The sequence below is a fragment of the Lotus japonicus genome, chromosome 3 (genome assembly GCF_012489685.1).
Source record: "Lotus japonicus ecotype B-129 chromosome 3, LjGifu_v1.2".
Lineage (NCBI taxonomy): Eukaryota > Viridiplantae > Streptophyta > Magnoliopsida > Fabales > Fabaceae > Lotus > Lotus japonicus.
Window position 1 is genome coordinate 32,175,916 of NC_080043.1, and position 22,367 is coordinate 32,198,282.

The 22,367-nt window shown below is 37.4% G+C and overlaps 3 protein-coding genes across 4 annotated transcripts; all 3 read right to left on the bottom strand.

Moving 5' to 3' along the window:
- Window positions 1-861: 861 nt before the first annotated feature.
- On the bottom strand, window positions 862-1,674 carry LOC130749351 (uncharacterized). Its single transcript, XM_057602696.1, has 2 exons — window positions 1,487-1,674; window positions 862-1,363 (listed from the first exon to the last, which is right to left on the bottom strand). Exons 1-2 carry the CDS (start codon window positions 1,670-1,672, stop codon window positions 1,148-1,150), a joined length of 402 nt encoding a protein of 133 aa, XP_057458679.1. The 5' UTR covers window positions 1,673-1,674; the 3' UTR covers window positions 862-1,147.
- An 84-nt stretch (window positions 1,675-1,758) lies between these two features.
- LOC130743972 (uncharacterized) lies at window positions 1,759-3,850 on the bottom strand. The gene is made up of 8 exons (XM_057596176.1): window positions 3,551-3,850; window positions 3,201-3,468; window positions 2,970-3,066; window positions 2,738-2,859; window positions 2,454-2,538; window positions 2,221-2,356; window positions 1,987-2,141; window positions 1,759-1,889 (listed from the first exon to the last, which is right to left on the bottom strand). Exons 1-8 carry the CDS (start codon window positions 3,707-3,709, stop codon window positions 1,811-1,813), a joined length of 1,101 nt encoding a protein of 366 aa, XP_057452159.1. The 5' UTR covers window positions 3,710-3,850; the 3' UTR covers window positions 1,759-1,810.
- Window positions 3,851-5,160: 1,310 nt separating this feature from the next.
- Window positions 5,161-10,996, bottom strand: LOC130749343 (disease resistance protein RPV1-like). Of its 2 annotated transcripts, XM_057602685.1 has the most exons (6): window positions 10,117-10,996; window positions 8,700-9,801; window positions 8,196-8,471; window positions 6,806-7,639; window positions 5,940-6,240; window positions 5,161-5,773 (listed from the first exon to the last, which is right to left on the bottom strand). In XM_057602685.1, the coding sequence occupies exons 1-6, from the start codon at window positions 10,833-10,835 to the stop codon at window positions 5,736-5,738; spliced, it is 3,270 nt and encodes a 1,089-aa protein (XP_057458668.1). In that variant the 5' UTR covers window positions 10,836-10,996; the 3' UTR covers window positions 5,161-5,735. The 2 variants fall into 2 exon arrangements, with proteins under 2 accessions (XP_057458668.1, XP_057458667.1); XM_057602684.1 differs by having other exon boundaries at window positions 5,161-6,240; window positions 10,117-10,994.
- Between the last annotated feature and the right edge of the window lie 11,371 nt (window positions 10,997-22,367).

A 22,367-nucleotide genomic window follows, 5' to 3' on the forward strand; every position in this document is an offset into this window, starting at 1 on the left:
AATTTAGGATGTGATAAAGAATAATAAGTATTTTTTACTTAAATTAATAACCGAATTTCCAATTCCAAGACTTTTCTTTTTCCAATTTCCACAATAAAAAAAGACATTTATTATTATCATATAACACTAAAAAAACAAATAATTAGGATTTTAAAAAGTGCATGATTAATATATCTACCACACCTAACATTCAAATATAAATAAGGATTCTCAATTGGATCCAATTAAAGCTAATGAATTAAATTTTACCGTAACTTATATAAACAATTATACTAAAATAATAATTGATGCAATTAAGTTTTAAACTTCTAATGTTATTATAATTCTGGATCATAATTATAGATAAGGATGCATTTGGTTTTCCTAGGTAGATAGCATTAAAGAAGAAAAATCGTTAGCATGCTCCTAAGGACCTTTTGTCTCCTTTGTTCATTTTCCTATTATCCTTTACTGCTGGTTAACTGTGGGCCCTTTCTTTGTCATCTTATATGTACTCTAATACTTCCTTCAATATTAAGAACCTGATTGAAAGTTGTTTTCAAAAGCATTTAATGTGATGGTAATTTCCAACAAAAAAGTCTTCAAATTCACTTGATTTTATGATAATAAAATATTCAGGCTAAGATCTAGTGGATAGCCTACAACAAATAAAGAGAAACAAATGTAACAACTTGGAAACAAATTAACAACTTCCTAATACCTTTACTATTTTGAAATATAAACAACTACTTCTGTGAACACAAGCCCTAATTATTACTGGTATGGTTAGACCTATTTGGAAGATAAAATGAACAATAATTTCATATCATGCCAGTGCACATGTATTAATGTAAACAACTTAACAAATAAACAAAAGAGTCTGAAACTCATAACTTACCAAAATGTACATCACAAGTTATCATAAAAGTGCAAGGGATACAACATAAAGAGACTTGGAAATTGGAAATTAACAACAACATACTACATAACATCAAAATATAAATACTACTTATTGTTGCCCTAAAGTTGGAAAACATCCAAATACTTCTCAGATCACAGTCAAAGTGCATGTGGTGGGTTCACCACAATAACCCAACAATGCACAAATGATTAGCCAAAAGTCTGAGAAGCTCCAATTAAAACCAAGGCAACTAACTAAACTTCACATTCACAGCTTTTCCACTTTCGTTCCCCTCAGACGCATTTTTTTGGAAGGCTTGCTAGAACTTGCTTCCAATCCACTACCACTTCCAACTGATGAATATACAGCAGACCCATCACCAGGTAAGATGTCATCCAAAGAAATAACATTGGGGCCAAGCTGTGTTATAGTGTCAGAATTTTCAGGAGTTAAGTTTGATCCTTCAACATCACTTGATTGAACCTAGTAATTCAATAAATGATCCATGGTTAAAAACTTCATATACATATACATATAGTACTATCATTTTAAGAACAAATTGATAAAACAAACACATAAATTTTTTTATAGGAATAAGAAACACACATTGTTTGCAGTTTGAACATTCTCATTGTCATTAAAAGCTTCCACTAAAGTCTCATCAGCACATATACTCTTCACCTTGTAAGAATGATCATACTTTGAACCATGGTCAGCTAACTTTTCAACAATGAAAATCAGCTTTGTACCTATCAGACCACAAATTTCAGCAGGATATTCCCCATCTCCCATAACACCCTGCAAATCAGAATTGATAGCCTTAGTCCTTGGCTAAAGTAATTTTGGGTATACTTAAATGGTAGAAAATCAAAAAAATAATAGCTTTACTGGCCTTGGAGCTAACAACTAATTCTTTGCAAGTCTTGTTAATCAGATTTGACAATCAGCATCAAACAACACAAATGTAGCAAGGTCTTCACCATCAGAAACCTCAAATTTCACCCTGAATCTAAGATCACAAATAAAAACTTCTAAAATTAACAACTGAAATTGTGAAAATCCACTACAGTAAGGAAAAAACCAAAACAGGACAATTTGATCAATACCTTGGGGTAACTTCAAATACATGGACACAGCAAGCAGAGCAAAAATATAGTCCATCCTCAGCTGTAACAGACCTATGGCAATGGCAAGAAGTATACCACCACTTCTCTCCATCAGTTAAGCCAACAATCTCTGCCATCACTGTGAACCTACCTTCCTGTAAAATAATTAAAGTTTAAAAAATGTGATAGGTCTAAGTTCAAGGTGCATGTGCAGATTTAAACATGAAATATAACCTCTCCAGTACTGTGCAGTTCACCAATACTCTTCCTAGGGAAGAGAGAAACAGAGTCTTGATCAGTTGGAAGCCGACGAAACCCATCATCAATTTGTCCAATAGGAAGGTCAACATCAATATCATGCAATGCCAACCTTCAAAACAAAAATAAAGTTACGTTCAAATCATTCAAATAACACAAGTTTGGGATTGAAACAATTAACAAAAAAATAAATTTATGCAGCAAACTACCCATCACGAAATGAATTAGCCTCAGGCACATCAGGATTCCACATAAGTTTGGTAGCATTCATAACATTTTGTAGAACAACATCTCCTGCACCAAAACACACAACATAAGAACATCTCAAAAATGCTTGCCAAATTATAAAAGTAGGCACTGCCACATAAACCATTTGAATTTTAAACTAAAAACAAATTACAACATCTCTACAACTTCTCAATTTAAAAAAAAAAAGATACAATACAGTTTCCACAAAATTTATACATAATGCAAAAAGAGAATAAATAATTACCCTTAAACGTCTTCACCTTAGCAAACTGAATAATTGCTACAGGCATACCATGACCTCCAACAGCTGCAAACTGCCTAACAATATCCACATATCGCCCAAAGAATGAACAATGGACTTTCCCCCTTATAGCAAAAAAATTAACTTTCAGTTACAAAAAATACCACAATTATGCAAATAATTACATTTAACCATTACAAATTTCGACCAATGAAAAATATTACATATTACATACCTATCATCAGTGAGCTCCAACACAATAATCTTATTAACATTACCACCCTTCACATATTGCTTTTCAATAGATATAGCAGTAACCAACCCAATCATATCTGTCACCAAAATTATTCCATATTATGAGTACATATGGGCAAACATGTGCAAAATTTCAATTTTTCTTGCCAAATTATAAAAAGAATATCAACACTAAACAAAATAGAAGAAGGCTACAGATAAAATATCTCACCAACCAAAACATCTGATTCACCAAGGGTAGCAGAGATTTCTTCAGAGTTCTTGAAGTAGAAAGAGTTCAATGGTATGATATCAGATTGGTCACGTTCCACCTTTGTCCTACCATTAAACACAATCTTGAACTCATGTGGGGATGCACGATAAGCTCCATCATTTTCAACAACATTGAAGTATACTATTTTGTAAACTTGGCCCTCAACAATCAGCCTCTTGAATTTCTGGATCATGCCTTTACGTATGACCGCTTCAATCCTCATACCCTGCAAACCACACATTAAATTAAACAACTACTAAAGTTAATAACAATGTTAAATACTACTAACAACTTCAGGATGAACTTACATCAGAATCAACCAAGACCAAACTCATAGCATATGGTTTTGATGGTTGAGAAACTGGAGACATCTCCCATACACGAATAACCCTTACTTTAATCCTCCATGTATCCCTTCCACCACAAAGAGATTTCAATGGACTGTTAATGCCAGCAGTATGAGACATTGGAACTGTTATTACAGTAAGATGCAAATAAAAGAAGAACAAACAAAACACAAACAACAACTTATAACTCAAGTTGAAATAACCAAAGCAAGAGGAGCCTATTTATAGACAACAAAAGATCACAAATTGATGGAGCTCATTTCATCAGACTTTCATTGCTCGTTTTCAGAAACATCCCATTTGAACTGACAACACATACCAATCAAATTGATATATGGCAGAGGAAATCCATAAATTGACCCTAAATTTCAGTTTAAAACCCATAAAATTTGCCAACAAGTACATTTGCTGAGGCAAGAATACTGGGACAACAACGTTTGCTGAGGGAATAAATATGGAGCACATTACCTGCGTCAATTGTCATAGATATGGAAGCTTTTGTCACCCATTACATCAAATCGGAAAACCAGGGCCATAATCCTCCACGATTTGAGTGACATAGGAGAAAAATAGGAGAAAATGAGGAAAACCATTGAATAATGAATTAAAGTACCAATCGTGATTCACTGCTGACGGAAAGAGGTTGAAATTATGGAGAATTTTGAGGGTGAGAAGCGAAATTGCCGTGTGATTTGAGTTTTGTATCAAACGGTTGTATCTAATATATGTTACTTAGGTCAAACATTGTTGAAAAAACTGCCGTCTGTTTTGTTAAATTGGAGTTTTGTTTCAAATCTATCATACTGGATACATGGAGCCCACCTTGGAACCCAATTTAACAAAACTGGCCCAATTCTCATTACACCAAAAAAAAAACTGCAATTTGAAATGAACAGGAAAAACAGTACTCTTAGTAACACGGAAATAATATGTAGGAGATACTCTCCACTCTGCCAATAATTTGCTGAATTTAATATAAGTATACAAGTTTTCAGATACAAACAGTCTCAGATACCATCTTGGTGGCTGCTGAATCAGCATATTCGTTTGTCATTATAGGTTGTATCATGTATGACAGGATGAATTAAAAAAATAATTTAAATATTATAATTTTGTATAACATGATGCTTGAAGATCTGGGAATAGAGTAATTAGTGTGGTCGATCCCTTGCAAGAGCATGAGTAAGAAAACTTTGAATCAGGAGTGTGGCAAGGAAAAGTTTATGATGGCTATTTGAGCTACGCCTTTCTCAGTTGTTGATTTTCAATCTTGTGGCAGTTGAGGAGTTGAAGTCATTCTAGAGAGGTGGTTCAGTAGTAATGAAGACAAGAAAGATAGAAAATGGGAACTCTAGACAGAGGTTGGTCTCAACTGTGTTGGTTTCTGTGATTGTTTGGTGCCTCCTTCTACCTTCATTCTCGGGGTAGAGTCTCAGCTCCGGTTGAGTATGGCAATAAATCTCTAAGACACTTTGGTTACGGAGAGGACAGTTATACTATGGGCGACACCTCCCAATGGCTGAGGGACTTTATGTGCCGACTCAAGGGATTGAAGGCAATCAGACCAGAACTAGATGATTGTAAAAGGTGAAAAAATTTGTTTTTGCTGGTGGAGAAACCCACTTCTATTATCGATACATATATTTACACCAATTGCTAATGTAATCTCGTAAATGAAGAAAAACGAGTGCTCTTATTGAGCAGATGTGCAGGAAAATTGCTGCTAAGAAAAATGAGTGCATGAAGTTCGGGTGCATGCGTTGCTGCTTTATTAACAAACTTAGATCAACAAATAATCCTGGCCGGTTAAACTGACTGTGATTTGCATTTTGCAATCTGGCAGAGGTGAACTGAGCATCCAACCACATACCACGAGAACATGCAACTAGCTGTTATTTGACTATGCACCTTGGAGCCCAAGATTGGTTGAAGCAGTGGCATATGGTTGCATCCCTATTATTGTTGCAGATGATATTTTTCTACCATTTGCTGATGCAGTCCCATGGGAATAGATAGGTGTGTTTGTTGATCAAACCCCACAATCAGCAAGCACCAATATGAGATTTGCAGGCACCATAAAAAATAGTTTTAACCAGCCATTCTTCCACCATCTTTTATTGGAATTTCCTTCTCTTCTGTTTTTGTTTCAAGTCATCCACTGACTCCACTTGAACAGAGCTCCTCCTGACAGCAGATTCAATTTCATCACCACCAAAAACAATTTCATTCTTATATGGTGCATTGCAAGGTTCCACTTCCTCCCTAATTGGTTCATCATATACAAGATAAACAGTTGTCTTCTTCACAGTGAATCCGTTCTCAAAAACAACCACCATATTTACTTTGTTACCTGGTTCAATATTTGATACTACTTTCCGCCACTCTTCATCTTCAAAGGAGGCTAATGCATTCCTCTTATAGAGCTGAATAGTGTTCTTTGTGCAATTTATCACCAACACATTTTGAAGGCCATCTGATGTTATGTCATCTGCGGTAGAAGAATGGACAACACACATCATTGCCTTCAAACTACGCCCATTCACTTGAGGGACTTCAAAAATTACAGAACAGCCTTCTGAGTTGAAGGTTGACCAATCTGGATAATTGTCTCCAGGGAGCAAGCTCACACCAGACCCTCCAACAGCCATATTCTGTAAAAATGAAAATATGCTGCAGATTTTATTGAACAGTATATAAATGCAACCTTATCATTCATTCAAAAATTAAAAATATAGTTATCCTCCTAAGATAATTAATCATTTTCTCGTCGATAATATTATTATCTTCTAATTAACAGACAAATTATGAAATGATGATCATTTATTGAAGAAGAAAAAATTAAATCGTTAAAATTATTGCTTGGATTCTTCAAACAGAGACTACCAGTCCAGCTTACAAATCCATTCCAACAAAAAATAAAATGAGACTACCAGTGATTTAAACGAATGGTGCCCTCACTAAAATCAGCATGCCCATTGGAGTTTGTAACAGTTTTTCAAACTAATACACACGAATAATGTCACTGCTCTATGTACTAGCTAAAGCAAAAAATCAGATTCAATGATTTCTTTTTCTTACAGGAAAGATTGAATCTGAGAGTTCACATATGTATTTCTTTAATAGTTATAGATGTATATGCAAGAATTCACATATGACTTCATATATCTTAATTTTAAAATGCAAGCCTATACACAAGAGAGAGGGAGAGATAGAAACCTCTAAAATGATCTCTTTCAGAATACTGGTGGCTTGACAATTCATTCCCATTTGAAATAAAAGATATTTCAAGGAACCTTTTGATCCGGAATCAAGCCCTTGAGAAATGCATTCCATCAAGGCAGAAGTTTCCATATTTGATACTTCTGATGTAGTTGCAGTTGATTCCAATTCTTTAGAAGAATTCATGGCATACAAGGCACCCAAAATTCTTTCTGCATCTCGAGAAAGTTGAAGTTCTGAGCCAGACTCCATCCACAGACTTTGAAGCTTTGGGAGGTCCACGGGAATAGATGATAGTCCCTGGGAACTACTACTTGATACATTTAAAGAAACAAGAGATGACATGCCTGCAGATGTTTGAACTAAGGATGAGAGGTTATTTGTTGGTGACATCCAAGACCAAATGATAGAAGGAAACACATCACGAGAGAGTCCTTCATGACCGCACAAAGAAATATATCCAATGCTTTTTGACCTGACTAATGAATAGGGGACTCTTGTTATTGCAGTGTTATCTGCAATCAGGGTTGTCAAAGATTCCATCTGTTCCACGTCCTCTTCCAACTTGTCAATCATTAAACATCCAGAAAGGATGAGGGTTTTCAGAGATTTCAACTTATAGATGCTTCTTGGAAGGTTACGAAGGCGAATACAGTCTCTCAAATTTATCAGTAAAACTTTATTGAGATGTCCAATGCTATGGGAAACCTCAGACAGGCTTGGACAATCTCTAAGTACAAGCTTTTCAAGATTAGGCATACATGAAAAGTCTGGGGTCTGTGTCAAATGCTGAGAATGACTAAGATTCAGAATTTTCAGCATCTCCATCCTCTGCAAGATCAGAAATATTATAGAAAGAACATATGGAAAAAGCTTACAAAATAGATGGAAGCAATTTCAATGTTAGTAGAGAATGGAAAGTAAACATGAGCAAGTGTCCATGACTATATCCATTGGTTTCGAAGTACTTTTGCTTTAAAAATCTTCCAACCAAGGCTACATTTATATATATGACGCTACAGAAATTAGTAAAAGTCATGTATGAGGCTATGAGCATTCTGTGGAGAACTTAAAACATTAGGATCATTTATAGGTTTGACATTTGAATTTGAAGCTTTTTTAATCAAACTGTTTCGCACATGCACAAGATTTAGTTTGTAATATGTTCTGTCTGTTTAAGATAAAAGAGGTGAATATGTAACATATGGACAATTCTATGGTGACCTATATTCAAAACTGGTGCATCCGTGAACCATATCTTAACTGTGCCTAAAAGTACCACATAACTAAATATTACTACTATTTAATATGCTTATGTTAAATTGCATCTATAAATCGAAAACTGAAAAGAATTCATGAAAAGCGAAAAGCTAAACTCAATCAATACCTGGCCATCTTTCCATACATGTTTGATATTGTTGTTTTCTAACATGATGGAAACTAAATTTTCTTGACGAAGGTTTTTAGGTAGGAAAGGTAACGGAAATCCATGCCAACACAGCCATCTCAGATTTCTTGAAAGATATTTAAAATCTCCTTCAAGTTTTACACCAGCAAGTTGAAGCAATCTGAGTTTCTTCATCTTCTCAAATGCTTCAGTGCTGAAACATTTTGTATTTTTAACTGGCAACTTCAAAGCCAGTCCCTCAATAGCTTTTGTTCCCTGTGAAATAAGATGCATAAAAAGGTTTAAAAAAAAATGCATAGCTGAAAGATATAGGGCAGCTAAAATTAATGTATGAAACCCAGAATTTGCTAAAATTAATGGAACCAGGTAGTACAAACAATTCATAACCAAACAAATCAAGAAAACAAATGAATGTTAAAGAGTGACTGAAATATTTTCTTTACGCTTCCTTTAGAATTGAATATTTTAAAATGAAGTTCTTACGGTTTGGTCTGATAATACTTCGATAACATCCTCATGAAACCATAACCTGCTACGCTCCTCAGGCTCCTTTGGTGATACCTCACGAATGATTTCTCTTCCCATGTCTCGCAGCAAATCATGCATTCCAAGCTTGTTCTTATCATCAACAGTTACAAGACTTCTCTCAACAAGGACACTAATTCCAATTTCTGCAAAAAGTTTGCAGCCATTTAATATTTGTATAGCATCACTTCTGTCCATCCCAATAAAGAAACAAGCTATGTCAAGGAATATATCTTTCTCTTTATCATCATTTAAACCATCATAGCTTATTCTTAACTTTTTCTGTACTTGATCATTGGGAATTGTTTTGAGTTTGTCCAATACACTCTTCCATTCTGTTACCCCCCTTTCAAACAAATAGGACCCAAGGACTTCAACAGCTAGTGGCAATCCCCCAGAATACTCAACAACATTTCTTGAAATTTCAGAAAAATCTTCTCTAGGACTCGCTTGCTTGAATGCATGCCAGCTAAAAAGCTCAATAGATTCACTTTCATCCATTTGTTTCATTATGTAAACTTGGTCAACTCTACTCCCTCTCAGTATATGCTGGTCTCTGGTTGTGATGATTATTCTACTCCCTGAACCAAACCATTCACGACTTCCACACAAAGCATTCAGTTGGTCCAATTTGTTCACATCGTCAAGTACAAGAAGTACTCTTTTGCTGCAAAGTCTATCCTTTAATATATTTTTTCCTGATTCAGTGCTATGTACCTTGGTTGTTTTCTTGAAGATATCAAAGAGAAGTTGTTCTTGTAAATGCACTTGTCCAGCATCTTGCTCCCCAACTTCTCTAATATTTGCAAGGAAGCACCTACCCTCAAAATTGCGGCCAATTTTGTTGTAAATAGCTTTTGCAATGGTCGTCTTGCCAATTCCTCCCATACCCCATACCCCAAGTAATAGAACATCATTTGATTGTTGGTTGTCTAGCAGTTGAATCATATCTTGCACTCGAGATTCAACTCCCACTGGATTATCAGCAATGAACATGTCTGTCTTGTCAAGCAAACTAGTAACATTTTCAACAATATTCTCAATAGCCTCACTTTCATTCCTATACAACAAACCAAAGAAAATTATTGTTTCATTCCTATATGCAACTTGCATATATGTTTCTTAATTGAAACAATTAACATAAATTGTTTTTTTCCAAATTATTTTTTAATGATTCATTTACACTCGCACATGACATGATTCATTCAACTCTCTCCATGTGTGGAAGTGTTAATGAAACTTAGTCAAAAAAAAAAAAAGTTATGATTCATTCAACTCTATCACAAAAGCATACTAAATGACATAAGAGTAGTAAAAAGGAAATGGAGTTAAAAGAATTCTAATGGGGTAATGAAGTGTGTGTTTGTGAAGTTACCTGGAATTTAAGACAACAAACCCTGCAATGCCACCGGCCTCACAAAGCGCCACCCTCCAACCAGACACCCAATTATCTAGTCGCACTCGCACCTGATCAAAGCCGTATCTATCGAGTGCAATAATTCTGTTTGTAAGATCCTGAAATTTGTTTCCAAATTCACCAGTTTGGCGCCGCACTTCAGAGGGATCGACACCGTAGAACACCGGCAGAACCACCTGGCCTATGGTTCTGTGACAGTCCATTATTTTCACCAACTCTTCCATACACCACCGCGAATTTGCATAATTGATTGAGAAAACAATAACTGAGATCTGAGAGTCTTCGATTGCTTGCAGCAGTGAACTTGTAATTTGATCTCCCCTTGGAAGGGAATCGTCGTCCCTGAAAACGTTGACTCCGGCGTTTTGAAGAGCGGCATAGAGATGTGAAGTGAAGGAAGCACGAGTATCCTCCCCTCTGAAACTCAAGAACACTTCATGGATTCTCAACAACTCATCACTGGTCCTTTCCGTTAAGAACTGCTCCCAAAACACTTCATTTACAGTTGGAGGTGGAGCTGGAGCTGGAGCTGGAGGTGGAGCTGGAGCTGGAGCTGGAGGAGAATGAAAAGTTGAAACACAATCGTGCAGCAGTGTTTCAGACTGATCCAACAAATCATCCCAATTGAAGTCCTGAGATGGCGAATTGCTCCGATGAGAAGATGGGTCAGCCGCCATGGATGATTTGAGATCTGGAGAAAAGGCACTGAAAGTCAAATGAAGAGATCAAACAGAATCGTTGACTCACGAAATTGCAGTGTACTATGCTAAACTATGGAAATTGGTTCTTAAAATAGATACTCCTTGCATGAGCAACGCACTGGCATAATCCCACTTGCATACATTCCTCAAATGTCCACGGTGACAAATGATAAAAAATCCAATCCATATATCTTTGACTTTTAGCTACCAAAATTTAAAGTCGTTATTAAAAATTCAACTACCCTGCGAGAATTTAAAGTTAGGCTTAAATGGTCAAATGGCCCTGGTAATTGTAAAGGGAATTAGTTCTGATCCTTGAAATTTTTTTGCATTAAATTGGATCCTTAGAATAATTTTTTTTTAATTCAATTAAGGACAAAGTCTGTCATACTTCAATTTTATCCTACTCAGCAATTCCACGTGACATTTTTAAAATTGAAAAATTCTAAAACTTTATTTTTTTAATTCCAACACATATATTAAAGCATAAAAAAAACAAATGGTATTAGAGCTCACAATCAGCATCCACCCAACGTGCTACCTGGGAGTTTAATTCATCATCCTGATGCAGATTTCTGGCTGGGCAATCCATTCATAAACCGATCTCCTCCCATGATCTTCATCTCCTTTTTCATGATATACAACAAAAACCCAGAAAAAAATTAAAACCTAAACCCAAATATCTGCTTTTTCTTCCTCTGGTCCTCTCTCTCTCAGTCGCTCCTCACTTCCTCACCAAAACAAAACCCTAATTCGTGAGATCAGAATCCATGGATGCTGATTCGTCGTGGAGTGCTCGTCTCTCTTCGAACACACTGGCATGTTCCTCACTAGTTCAAGTGATCTGAAATAGAAGTGCCCTCCTTGTACCTCAAATTCATCAAGGAATTCAACAAATACAATTTATTATTCCCTGATTTAGAAGCATACAAAGACTCAATCTTTTGCCACAAGGATCTTGCATGTTCCTCACTAGCAATGTGATTGTAAACATTGTCTTCTACAAACTGCCTAATGAAACCACAAACCTGCTGATGTTCAAAATTCCATTCTTCATCAGACATATCTTCCGGCTTCTCAGTATAAAACACAGGACGATGCAACTTCTTCACAAATAACAGATCCTTCATCTTGCCCTTCCACAAGTGATAATTAGTGTCATTCAAGCAGATCATTCTATTTGTATTTGCCTCCATCATTCAAACAATAACTGAAATATGAGATTGTTCAATTGCTCGCATGAGTGAGGTAGAAATTTGATCTCCCCTTGGAAGGGAATCTCAAGAACACATCGTGGATCCTCGGATTCGGATTCGGATTCGGATTCGGATTCAGACTATCTTCCTGTGAAAAGGAATCTTTCATAAATGAAGAAAACCATTTGATTTGGAGTTCGAGTTGCTCAACATAATCCGACGTGGTAGAGGAAGACATGGCACGGGGTGATTAGCAGCCATTGGGGGCAGAGGAAGTAAAGAAAAGTAAGTGAACCGTTGACTCAGGAGACAAGCACAATGTTATCATTACCATTCAATTGGTTCTGCGACACTCCATTAGGGTTTTTTACATCCGATTTGGGGATTTTGGGGGAATTGAAGGGCACTTAGGGTTTTTTACATTCTTTTTTGTTAATTAATAATCTGATTTGTGATGGGAAATTCAACACAAATAACAATAGCAACTCTAACAAGCAATGCACAGCGGATAATAATTTCCCCAAACTTGCTGAATCTGTGAGGAGCAACAACAAATAATGCAGCAACTAAAAATCACAAATAAAGAGACACCAAGATTTTTAACGTGGTAAAAACCTTCTCAATGTGAGAAGGAAAACATCCACGGGACCAAGCCAGTAATAGAGCTCCACTATTGTCAAATCAGGTTACAAGAGAGTCTTAATACACAGCACAATTCGTGCACAATAATTGGCCAAACAACAAAGCAACAAGTATGAAATAGAGAACCAAGAAAACCAGAAAAACCAGATTTTGCAGCTACTGTCCGACACAGTTTTCTCCCAACACAGGAATCATCTCACCAATCACACCGTTCAGATTGAAGAACCACGAGTCACGAACCTGCTGTCCAAATTTCAGCCCGATCGGACGGTGAACGAAGGCGTGGCGGCAAATCTAAAAACGCTGCTCAGACTTTGTGCGAAAATCCTTTTTCTTCTCTTCTCTCTCACTTTTCTCTTTGCTTCTCTTTCCAAATTAGACCTCTCTCTCAACCCTAGCTGACCCCTCTCCACTTGTTTAAGTGAGACAAAGTGGGCTTACATATTTGGGTCTTTCTCCACATAGGAAGGGAGCCCAAAACCCCAACAAATCTCCCCCTCACAACTATGTGGAGAGAACCGCCAAACCGGCGATCTCACAGCAAGTTTCAAACTTGCTTCTCGGTAATGCCTTTGTCATCATATCAGCACCATTATCATCTGTATGAACTTTGGCCAATTCCAACAACCCAGCATCCAAAGCATCGCGTATCCAATGATACCTCACATCAATGTGCTTGGACCTAGAATGAAAAGTTGAATTCTTACCAAGATGAATAGCACTTTGACTATCACAAAACAACAAGTATTTGTCCTGCACAAAACCAAGCTCCTACAAGAATTTCTTCAACCAAATAAATTCCTTGCATGCTTCTGTAATGGCAATGAACTCTGCCTCAATAGTGGACAATGCAACACACTTCTGCAATCTGGATTGCCATGCTACAGCTCCCCCTGCAAACTTAATCAAGTAGCCTGAAGTGGACTTTCTGGAATCAATGTCTCCAGCCATATCAGAATCAGTATAGCCCACAAGGGTAGGCTTATCACCTCCAAAACAAAGCCTCATACTACTAGTGCCATAAAGATACCTCAAAATCCATTTCACAGCATTCCAATGCTCTCTACCTGGATTAGACAGAAATCTACTGACTGTACCAACAACATGCGCTATATCTGGTCTTGTGCACACCATTGCATACATCAAACTACCCACAACAGATGCATAAGGAACCTGTTGCATATCTGATTTTTCAGCTTCATTTGAAGGACTCTGTTTAGCACTCAATTTGAAATGAGGAGCAAGAGGAGTGCTTACCGCCTTAGCCTTTTGCATATGGAACCTCTGTAGCACCCTTTTAACATAGTGTTCCTGTGACAGCCAAAGTTTCTTCTCTTTTCTATCACGCATGATTCTTATACCAAGAATCTGCTTAGCAGCTCCCATGTCTTTCATGGCAAATGACTCGCCCAATTGCTTCTTTAACCTGTCAATCATGGAAATATTTTTCCCAACAATAAGCATGTCATCAACATACAATAACAGGATAATGAAATCATCATCAGCAAACTTTTTAATAAAGACATAGTGATCAGAAGTAGTCTTCTTGTAGCCTTGCTCACACATAACAGACTCAAACTTCTTGTACCACTGGCGCGGAGCCTGCTTCAAGCCATATAAGCTCTTTCTCAACCTGCAAACATAGTCCTCCTTGCCTTCAACAAGAAAACCATCAGGTTACTTCATGTAAATCTCTTCCTCCAAATCACCATGAAGGAAAGCAGTTTTTACATCCATTTGCTCTACCTCCAAATCAAGAGTAGCAGCCAAACTCAACACGGTTCTAATGGATGACATCTTCACCACAGGAGAAAAAATCTCATTGAAATCAACACCCTTTCTTTGTCTGAAACCTTTCACCACCAATCTGGCTTTATACCTCGGAGATGTAGAATTACTCTCTTGCTTCACCCTGTAAATCCACCTGTTTTCCAAAGCCTTCTTGCCTTTTGGCAATTTCACCAAATCAAAAGTGTGATTATCATGCAAAGACTTCATTTCATCTTGCATAGCATCCAGCCACTTCTTCTTTTCATCACTCTCCATGGCCTCTTGAAAACACTCAGGTTCACCACCATCTGTCAAGGTAACATAGTCATAAGAAGAATACCTGGTAGATGGTTTCCTCTGCCTATTAGACCTCCAAGGTTGAACTTGAGGTGGTTCAGGAGCTTCACCAAGATTCTCATCTTGTGACATCTCATGTTCCTCTTCAACATCATCAACAGGAACATCTACATCATCTCCAAGCTGCTGCTGATCATCAACATCATCATGTTGTTCATCATTCTGAACATTATTCTCAGCAGTACCCAAATCATGAACAGGTGTCCTAACTGGATCAACATCAGACAAACTGCTATCTCTCTCGGGTGTAGTCTTCTCCATCTTATCAATGTCTTCAATGGTTTGGTCTTCCATGAACTTCACATCATGGCTTCTAACTGACTTCTTCTCAACAGGATCATACAGCTTGTAGCCAAATTCATCTTGACCATAACCGATAAAGATACACTGCCTTGTCTTCGCATCCAACTTGGATCTTTCATCCTTTGGAACATGCACATATGCCTTGCAACCAAAGACACGCAAATGATCATACCTGACATTCTTGCCAAACCAGATTTTGTCTGGCACATCTGCATTCAAAGCAACTGCAGGACTGAGATTAATAACATGCACTGCCGTGTACAATGCTTCACCCCAAAAGTGCTTAGGTAACTTTGCTTCAAAAAGCATACACCTAACTCTCTCAATCAAAGTCCTATTCATCCTCTCCGCTAAACCATTCAGCTGAGGAGTTTTAGGAGGAGTCTTTTCATGTCTGATACCTTGCTGCTTGCAATAAACATCAAATGGACCACAATACTCACCATCATTGTCAGTACGAATGCATTTCAGCTTCTTGCCTGACTGTCTCTCCACCATAACATGGAACTCTTTGAATTTCTCCAGAACTTGGTCTTTTGTCTTCAAAGCATAGACCCAAAGCTTCCTGGAACAATCATCAATAAAGGTTACAAAGTAAAGTGCACGACTAAAAGACTTTACCTTCAACGGGCCACAAACATCAGAATGCACCAATTCAAGCAACTCTGACTTCCTTGAGGGAGGATGCTTCTTGAAGGATACTCTAGTCTGCTTGCCAGCCATGCAATGAGAACATTTCTCCAACTCTGCACTCTTCAATCCTGGAAGCACATCCTTTTTAGCTAAACAATTCAGTCCCTTTTCACTGATATGACTAAGCCTGCGGTGCCACAAAGAAGCCTCCATATCCATGGCGTTCACACTGTCTCTAGCAACCATTGCTTTAGTCCAATACAGTTTATTAATTTTCTCCCCTCTGGCCATAACCAAGTTACCTCTGGTGAGTTTCCATTTTCCAGAACCAAAGTGATTATCATAACCACCCTCATCAAGCATATGCACAGATATCAAATTAAAGCGAACATCTGGAGCATGCTTGACTCCTCTAAGCAACAACTGCACTCCCATGTTGGTCTGCAAACAAATATCACCAATACCAACAACCTTAGACACACCATCATTGCCCATCTTCAACACTCCAAAATCACCAAAAGTGTAAGATGTGAAGAAATCCTTCCTTGGTGTAACATGCAGTGTAGCACCACTATCAATTATCCACATGCTCTCATCTGATACAAGATTGACTAAATCATGGTCACGGAGAATAATCAGATCATCACAAGTTGCAGTAGTAACACGGTCATCATCATCATGATCCTTCTCTCTCTGCTTGCCCTTGTTGCCTTTGCTCTCCCGTTTCCATATAAAACAGTTCTTCTGTATGTGCCCCATTTTGTGACAATAATTGCACTCTACATTCTTGTATCTGGACTTGGACTTACTTCTGTTGTTCTCTCTACTTGCACTTCTGCTTTTCTCTCTATTCCCTTTCGGTTCCTTTTTCTGACTTCTCCCCCTGTTCTCAGTAACAAGTACCTCGGAATGAGATGAAGTACCCTGTGCCTTCCTTCTCATCTCCTCATTAAGAATGCTGCCCTTTACATTTTCAAAAGAGACAACACCATCTGGGGATGAATTAGTAATTGAAACCCGAAAAGTTTCCCAAGAGTCTGGTAGAGTATTCAGTAGCTATCCCCAACACTTCATCATCAAACTTGATGCTCATTCCTGATAATTGATCTCGGAGCCCCTGAAAATCATTCAAGTGATCTGAAATAGAAGTGCCCTCCTTGTACCTCAAATTCATCAAGGAATTCAACAAATACAATTTATTATTCCCTGATTTAGAAGCATACAAAGACTCAATCTTTTGCCACAAGGATCTTGCATGTTCCTCACTAGCAATGTGATTGTAAACATTGTCTTCTACAAACTGCCTAATGAAACCACAAACCTGCTGATGTTCAAAATTCCATTCCTCATCAGACATATCTTCCGGCTTCTCAGTAGAAAACACAGGATGATGCAACTTCTTCACAAATAACAAATCCTTCATCTTGCCCTTCCACAAGTGATAATTAGTGCCATTCAAGCAGATCATTCTATTTGTATTTGCCTCCATCATTCAAACAAGTCAAACAGCCCCTTAACCAAAGAGCTCTGATACCACTCTGATGGGAAATTCAACACAAATAACAATAGCAACTCTAACAAGCAATGCACAGCGGATAATAATTTCCCCAAACTTGCTGAATCTGTGAGGAGCAACAACAAATAATGCAGCAACTAAAAATCACAAATAAAGAGACACCAAGATTTTTAACGTGGTAAAAACCTTCTCAATGTGAGAAGGAAAACATCCACGGGACCAAGCCAGTAATAGAGCTCCACTATTGTCAAATCAGGTTACAAGAGAGTCTTAATACACAGCACAATTCGTGCACAATAATTGGCCAAACAACAAAGCAACAAGTATGAAATAGAGAACCAAGAAAACCAGAAAAACCAGATTTTGCAGCTACTGTCCGACACAGTTTGCTCCCAACACAGGAATCATCTCACCAATCACACCGTTCAGATTGAAGAACCACGAGTCACAAACCTGCTGTCCAAATTTCAGCCCGATCGGACGGTGAACGAAGGCGTGGCGGAAAATCTAAAAACGCTGCTCAGACTTTGTGCGAAAATCTTTTTTCTTCTCTTCTCTCTCACTTTTCTCTTTGCTTCTCTTGCCAAATTAGACCTCTCTCAACCCTAGCTGACCCCTCTCCACTTGTTTAAGTGAGACAAAGCGGGCTTACATATTTGGGTCTTTCTCCACATAGGAAGGGAGTCCAAAACCCCAACAATTTGTAATTAATTAAAAAATAAGTAAATTACACTTAGGACATAAATTGGTTAAAAAAAAGCCACATGAAAAAGCTGACTGGATAAAAAACAAGCCACATGCACTTTGGACCCAATTAGATTAAAATAAATTCTAGGGACCCAATTTGATGTGAAATTTTTTCAAGGATCGGAACTGATTTTCTTTACAATTACAGGGGTCATTTGACCATTTAAGCTTAAAGTTATGAATTAAAAATGCAAACGGAATTTAAAATTACGTATGGAGTTCCTGCTATTTCCCACATCGAGAAATTCATGCAGTTCTAATATTGCTTAACTTTGCACTACATGACTTGTTATTTTGAATCAGATTATGTGTTCAATAAGCTATCTTGCATTTTAGCAATGATCCTTGTAACAAAAAACTGCCCCACTCTCGCAGTGGCAGCAGTGTCAATGGCAACTTGACAACATGCTAAAGTAAAGAGAGTTTTGGGCGTAACAATTGCAAAAAATGGCAATATTTTGGTCAACTAACACAAATCTTTTTTTATTTTATTTTTCGGTACCATAACTGTGTCAAAGAGTGGGATGCATCTAATATATACAACATAAAATTTGTGTAAGGTTGCACAGAGGATTTTACCTCCTATTATAGGTTATTTCTTGGTTTTTAATATTTGTTGAATTTGTTGTGAATAAAGTGTAGCAAGTAAGAGAGAAAGGAGAAGAGAGATATGAGAGACAGAGAAATAGTCTGATAGGGATACTCTGCTAGGTGCAGACTCCCTTGTATTTATACTATTAGGTTTAGAGTGTTGAACAAGTATACATGTGGGCCTGGCCCATGGACTCTTAACTATGATGGACATCCATATATTCATAACACTCCCCCTTGGATGACCATCCCTTAAGAATGTGCCTCATTAAAACATTACTAGGAAAAACCCAGTGTGGGATAAAAACTTAGTGAAGGAAAAAGAGTACATCATTCTATAGTTCGTCTTTATACATTCCCTCATTAAAAACCCTACCAAGAAAAACCCAATGGGAAAAAAACATGGTTAAGGAAAAAAGAGTGCAATGCATTTCAATTGAGATCTTTGAGCCGACAAACTCCCATATTCTGCACAAGCTTTTCAAATGTTGTAGTTGGAAGAGCCTTCGTAAATAAGTATGCTAAATTATCACTTGAACGAATTTGTTGGATGTCTATGTCACCATTCTTTTGTAGATCATGAGTGAAGAAGAGCTTCGGTGATATGTGCTTTGCCCTATCTCCCTTGATGTATCCTTCCTTTGTTTGAACAATGCATGCAATATTATCTTCATACATCGTGGTTGGCGGCATCTTTCCAGAGGACAGACCACAAGTATCAAGTATGCATTGAATCACAGATCTCAGCCAAACGCATTCTCGGCTTGCCTCATGTAATGCTAGTATTTCTGCATGGTTAGCTGAGGTGGCCGTTATAGTTTGTTTCGTAGATCTCCATGAAATGGCTGTTCCCCCACATGTAAACAAATAACCTGTTTGAGATCTCCCACTATGTCCCACTATGTGGGTCAGACAAATATCCAACATCAGCATAGCCAATTAGATCGAGCTTGGACATATAGGGAAAAAATAAACCCATATCCATTGTGCCTTTAAGATAACGAAAGACTTGTTTTATTCCATTCCAATGTCTTCGTGTAGGTGAAGAACTATATCTTGCTAATAAGTTAACAGCAAATGATATATCAGGCCGAGTATGGCTAGCAAGATACATTAATGCTCCAATAGCACTAAGATATGGTACTTCAAGACCAAGTAGTTCTTCATCCTTTACTCGAGGTCTAAAAGGATCTTTATTTACATCTAATGACCTTACAACCATTGGAGTACACAACGGATGTGATTTGTCCATGTAGAATCTTTTCAGTACTTTCGCAACATAAGTCTCTTGGTACATAAAGACTCCAGCATTTAGATACTCAATTTGTAAGCCTAGACAAAATTTTGTTCTTCCCAAGTCTTTCATCTCAAATTCTTTCTTTAGGCAATCTACAACTTTTGGAAGCTCATTTGGAGTCCCAATAATGTTCAAGTCATCGACATAAACAACTATTATGGCGAACTCATGCCCAGACCTTTTCATGAATATGCAAGGGCAAATTGGATCATTTTTATATCCCTCTTTCACCAAATATTCACTGAGGCGATTATACCACATACGCCCAGATTGCTTTAGACCATAGATTGATTTATTCAATTTAATCGAATAATCACCCCGAGGGTTAGAAATGTGTGCTTCAGGCAACTTAAATCCTTCAGGGAGTTTCATATAGATGTCAGTATCAAGTGATCCATACAAATAAGCTGTAACAACATCCATTAGGCGCAAATCGAGCTTTTCACGTACTGCCAGACTAATTAAGTATCGAAAAGTAGTTGCATCCATCACTGGTGAGTATGTTTCTACAAAATCGATCCCAGGCCTTTGTGAGAAACCTTGGGCAACAAGTCTGGCCTTATATCGGACAATCTCACCATTTTCATTTCTTTTTCGTACAAAAACCCATTTATATCCAACTGGGTTTACACCCTCAGGTGTACGGGCTACAGGCCCAAAAACTTTGCGCTTCTCAAGCGATTTTAACTCAGCCTCGATTGCGTCTTTCCATTTTGGCCAATCATTTCTTTGTTTGCATTCATTAACTGACTTTGGTTCATGATCCTCATCATCGTTTATCACGTCTAGTGTTGTGCTATGTGCAAAAAATGTCGTCAACGTTGACTTTGCTTAGGTCCCATTTGACTTTATTCAAGACATAATTAATTGAGATCTCACCATTTTCAATAATTTCAGGTACCTGAGTTTCTTCTGAAATTGTATTTTTAAGTATGTCTTGTTGCTCTTCTAGAGCTATCATATCCTCGTTCGTGCCATCTTGGTTCTTAGCTCCTTTTCTTTTCCGAGGATTTTTATCTTTGGAACCTGTAGGTCTGCCACGCTTCAGGCGTGTAATAGATTTATTTGCAGCACTAGGTTGTCCAATAGGGACATCAATCTTTAATGGAGCATTAGCAGCTGGTACATATGACTTAGTAACTCTTTTTGGATCAGCGAATGCGTCTGGCAATTGGTTAGCTAATCTTTGCAAATGAATTATCTTTTGAACTTTTAGTTCACATTGTTTTGATCGAGGATCAAAATGAGATAATGATAATTCATTCCAACTAATTTCATTTCCCAACTACTTATTCTCTCCCCCCTAATATCGGGAACTCTGATTCGTCAAAATGACAATCAGCAAATCGAGCAGTAAATAGATCTCCCGTTAATGGTTCGAGATATTTTATAATTGAAGGAGATTCATATCCAACATATATCCCTAATCTTCTTTGAGGGCCCATCTTTGTGCGTTGTGGTGGAGAAATAGGAACATATACTGCACATCCAAAAGTTCTTAGATGGGAAATATTAGGTTCTTGACCATGAACCATTTACATTGGGGAGTATTGATGATAACTCGTTGGCCTGATGCTAATTAATGCTGCAGCATGTAATATTGCATGTCCCCAAGAAGAGGTTGGAAGTTTTGACCTCATAATTAATGGTCTTGCGATTAACTGTAAACGTTTAATAAATGATTCTGCAAGTCCATTTTGTGTATGAACATGTGCTACAGGATGTTCAACATCAATTCCAATCGACATACAATAGTCATTAAAAGTTTGAGAAGTGAATTCACCAGCATTATCAAGGCGTATTTTCTTGATTGGATAATCAGGAAAATGTGCTCGCAATCTAATCAATTGAGCAAGCAATCTTGCAAATGCCAAGTTGCGAGAAGACAGTAAAGATACATGTGACCATCTTGTTGACGCATCAACTAAAATCATAAAATATCTAAATGGTCCACATGGTGGGTGTATTGGCCCACAAATATCGCCTTGTATACGTTCCAAATATAGAAGTGATTCACTCCCAACTTTTGTTGGTGATGGTCGAATAATCAATTTCCCTTGGGAACAAGCAGAACATGTGAATTTATTGGTTTGAAGAATCTTCTGACTCTTCAATGAATGTCCACATGAATTTTCAATTATTTTTCGCATCATAATTGAACCGGGATGGCCTAACCGGTCATGCCAAATAGAAAAATCCGTAAACTTCTGGTTTACGATAGCATTTGTCTCAATTACACAAATGTTTGTGTAATACAAACCAGAAGAAAATGAAGGTAATTTTTCAGCTATGCATTTTCTCCCTGAGATCACTCTTGTGATACAAAGATACTCCACATTCTCTTCATTCATTGTCTCAATGTGGTATCCGTTTTCACGTATGTCTTTGAAACTTAATAAGTTTCTATGAGCTTTAGAGGAAAATAAAGCATTCACAATATTCAATTGTGTTCCTCT

Coding starts and splice junctions, on each gene's coding strand:
- LOC130749351 (XM_057602696.1), bottom strand. CDS start 1,672: ATGGGAGATGGGGAATATCCTGCTGAAATTTGTGGTCTGATAGGTACA. Junction 1,364..1,486: donor ATGTTCAAACTGCAAACAAT/GTGTGTTTCTTA, acceptor TTGAATTACTAG/GTTCAATCAAGTGATGTTGA.
- LOC130743972 (XM_057596176.1), bottom strand. CDS start 3,709: ATGTCTCATACTGCTGGCATTAACAGTCCATTGAAATCTCTTTGTGGT. Junction 3,469..3,550: donor TGGTCTTGGTTGATTCTGAT/GTAAGTTCATCC, acceptor TGTGGTTTGCAG/GGTATGAGGATTGAAGCGGT. Junction 1,890..1,986: donor GTATTTGAAGTTACCCCAAG/GTATTGATCAAA, acceptor TTGTGATCTTAG/ATTCAGGGTGAAATTTGAGG.
- LOC130749343 (XM_057602684.1), bottom strand. CDS start 10,835: ATGGCGGCTGACCCATCTTCTCATCGGAGCAATTCGCCATCTCAGGAC. Junction 7,640..8,195: donor ATGTATGGAAAGATGGCCAG/GTATTGATTGAG, acceptor CTGATCTTGCAG/AGGATGGAGATGCTGAAAAT. Junction 6,241..6,805: donor TGAAAGAGATCATTTTAGAG/GTTTCTATCTCT, acceptor TCATTTTTACAG/AATATGGCTGTTGGAGGGTC.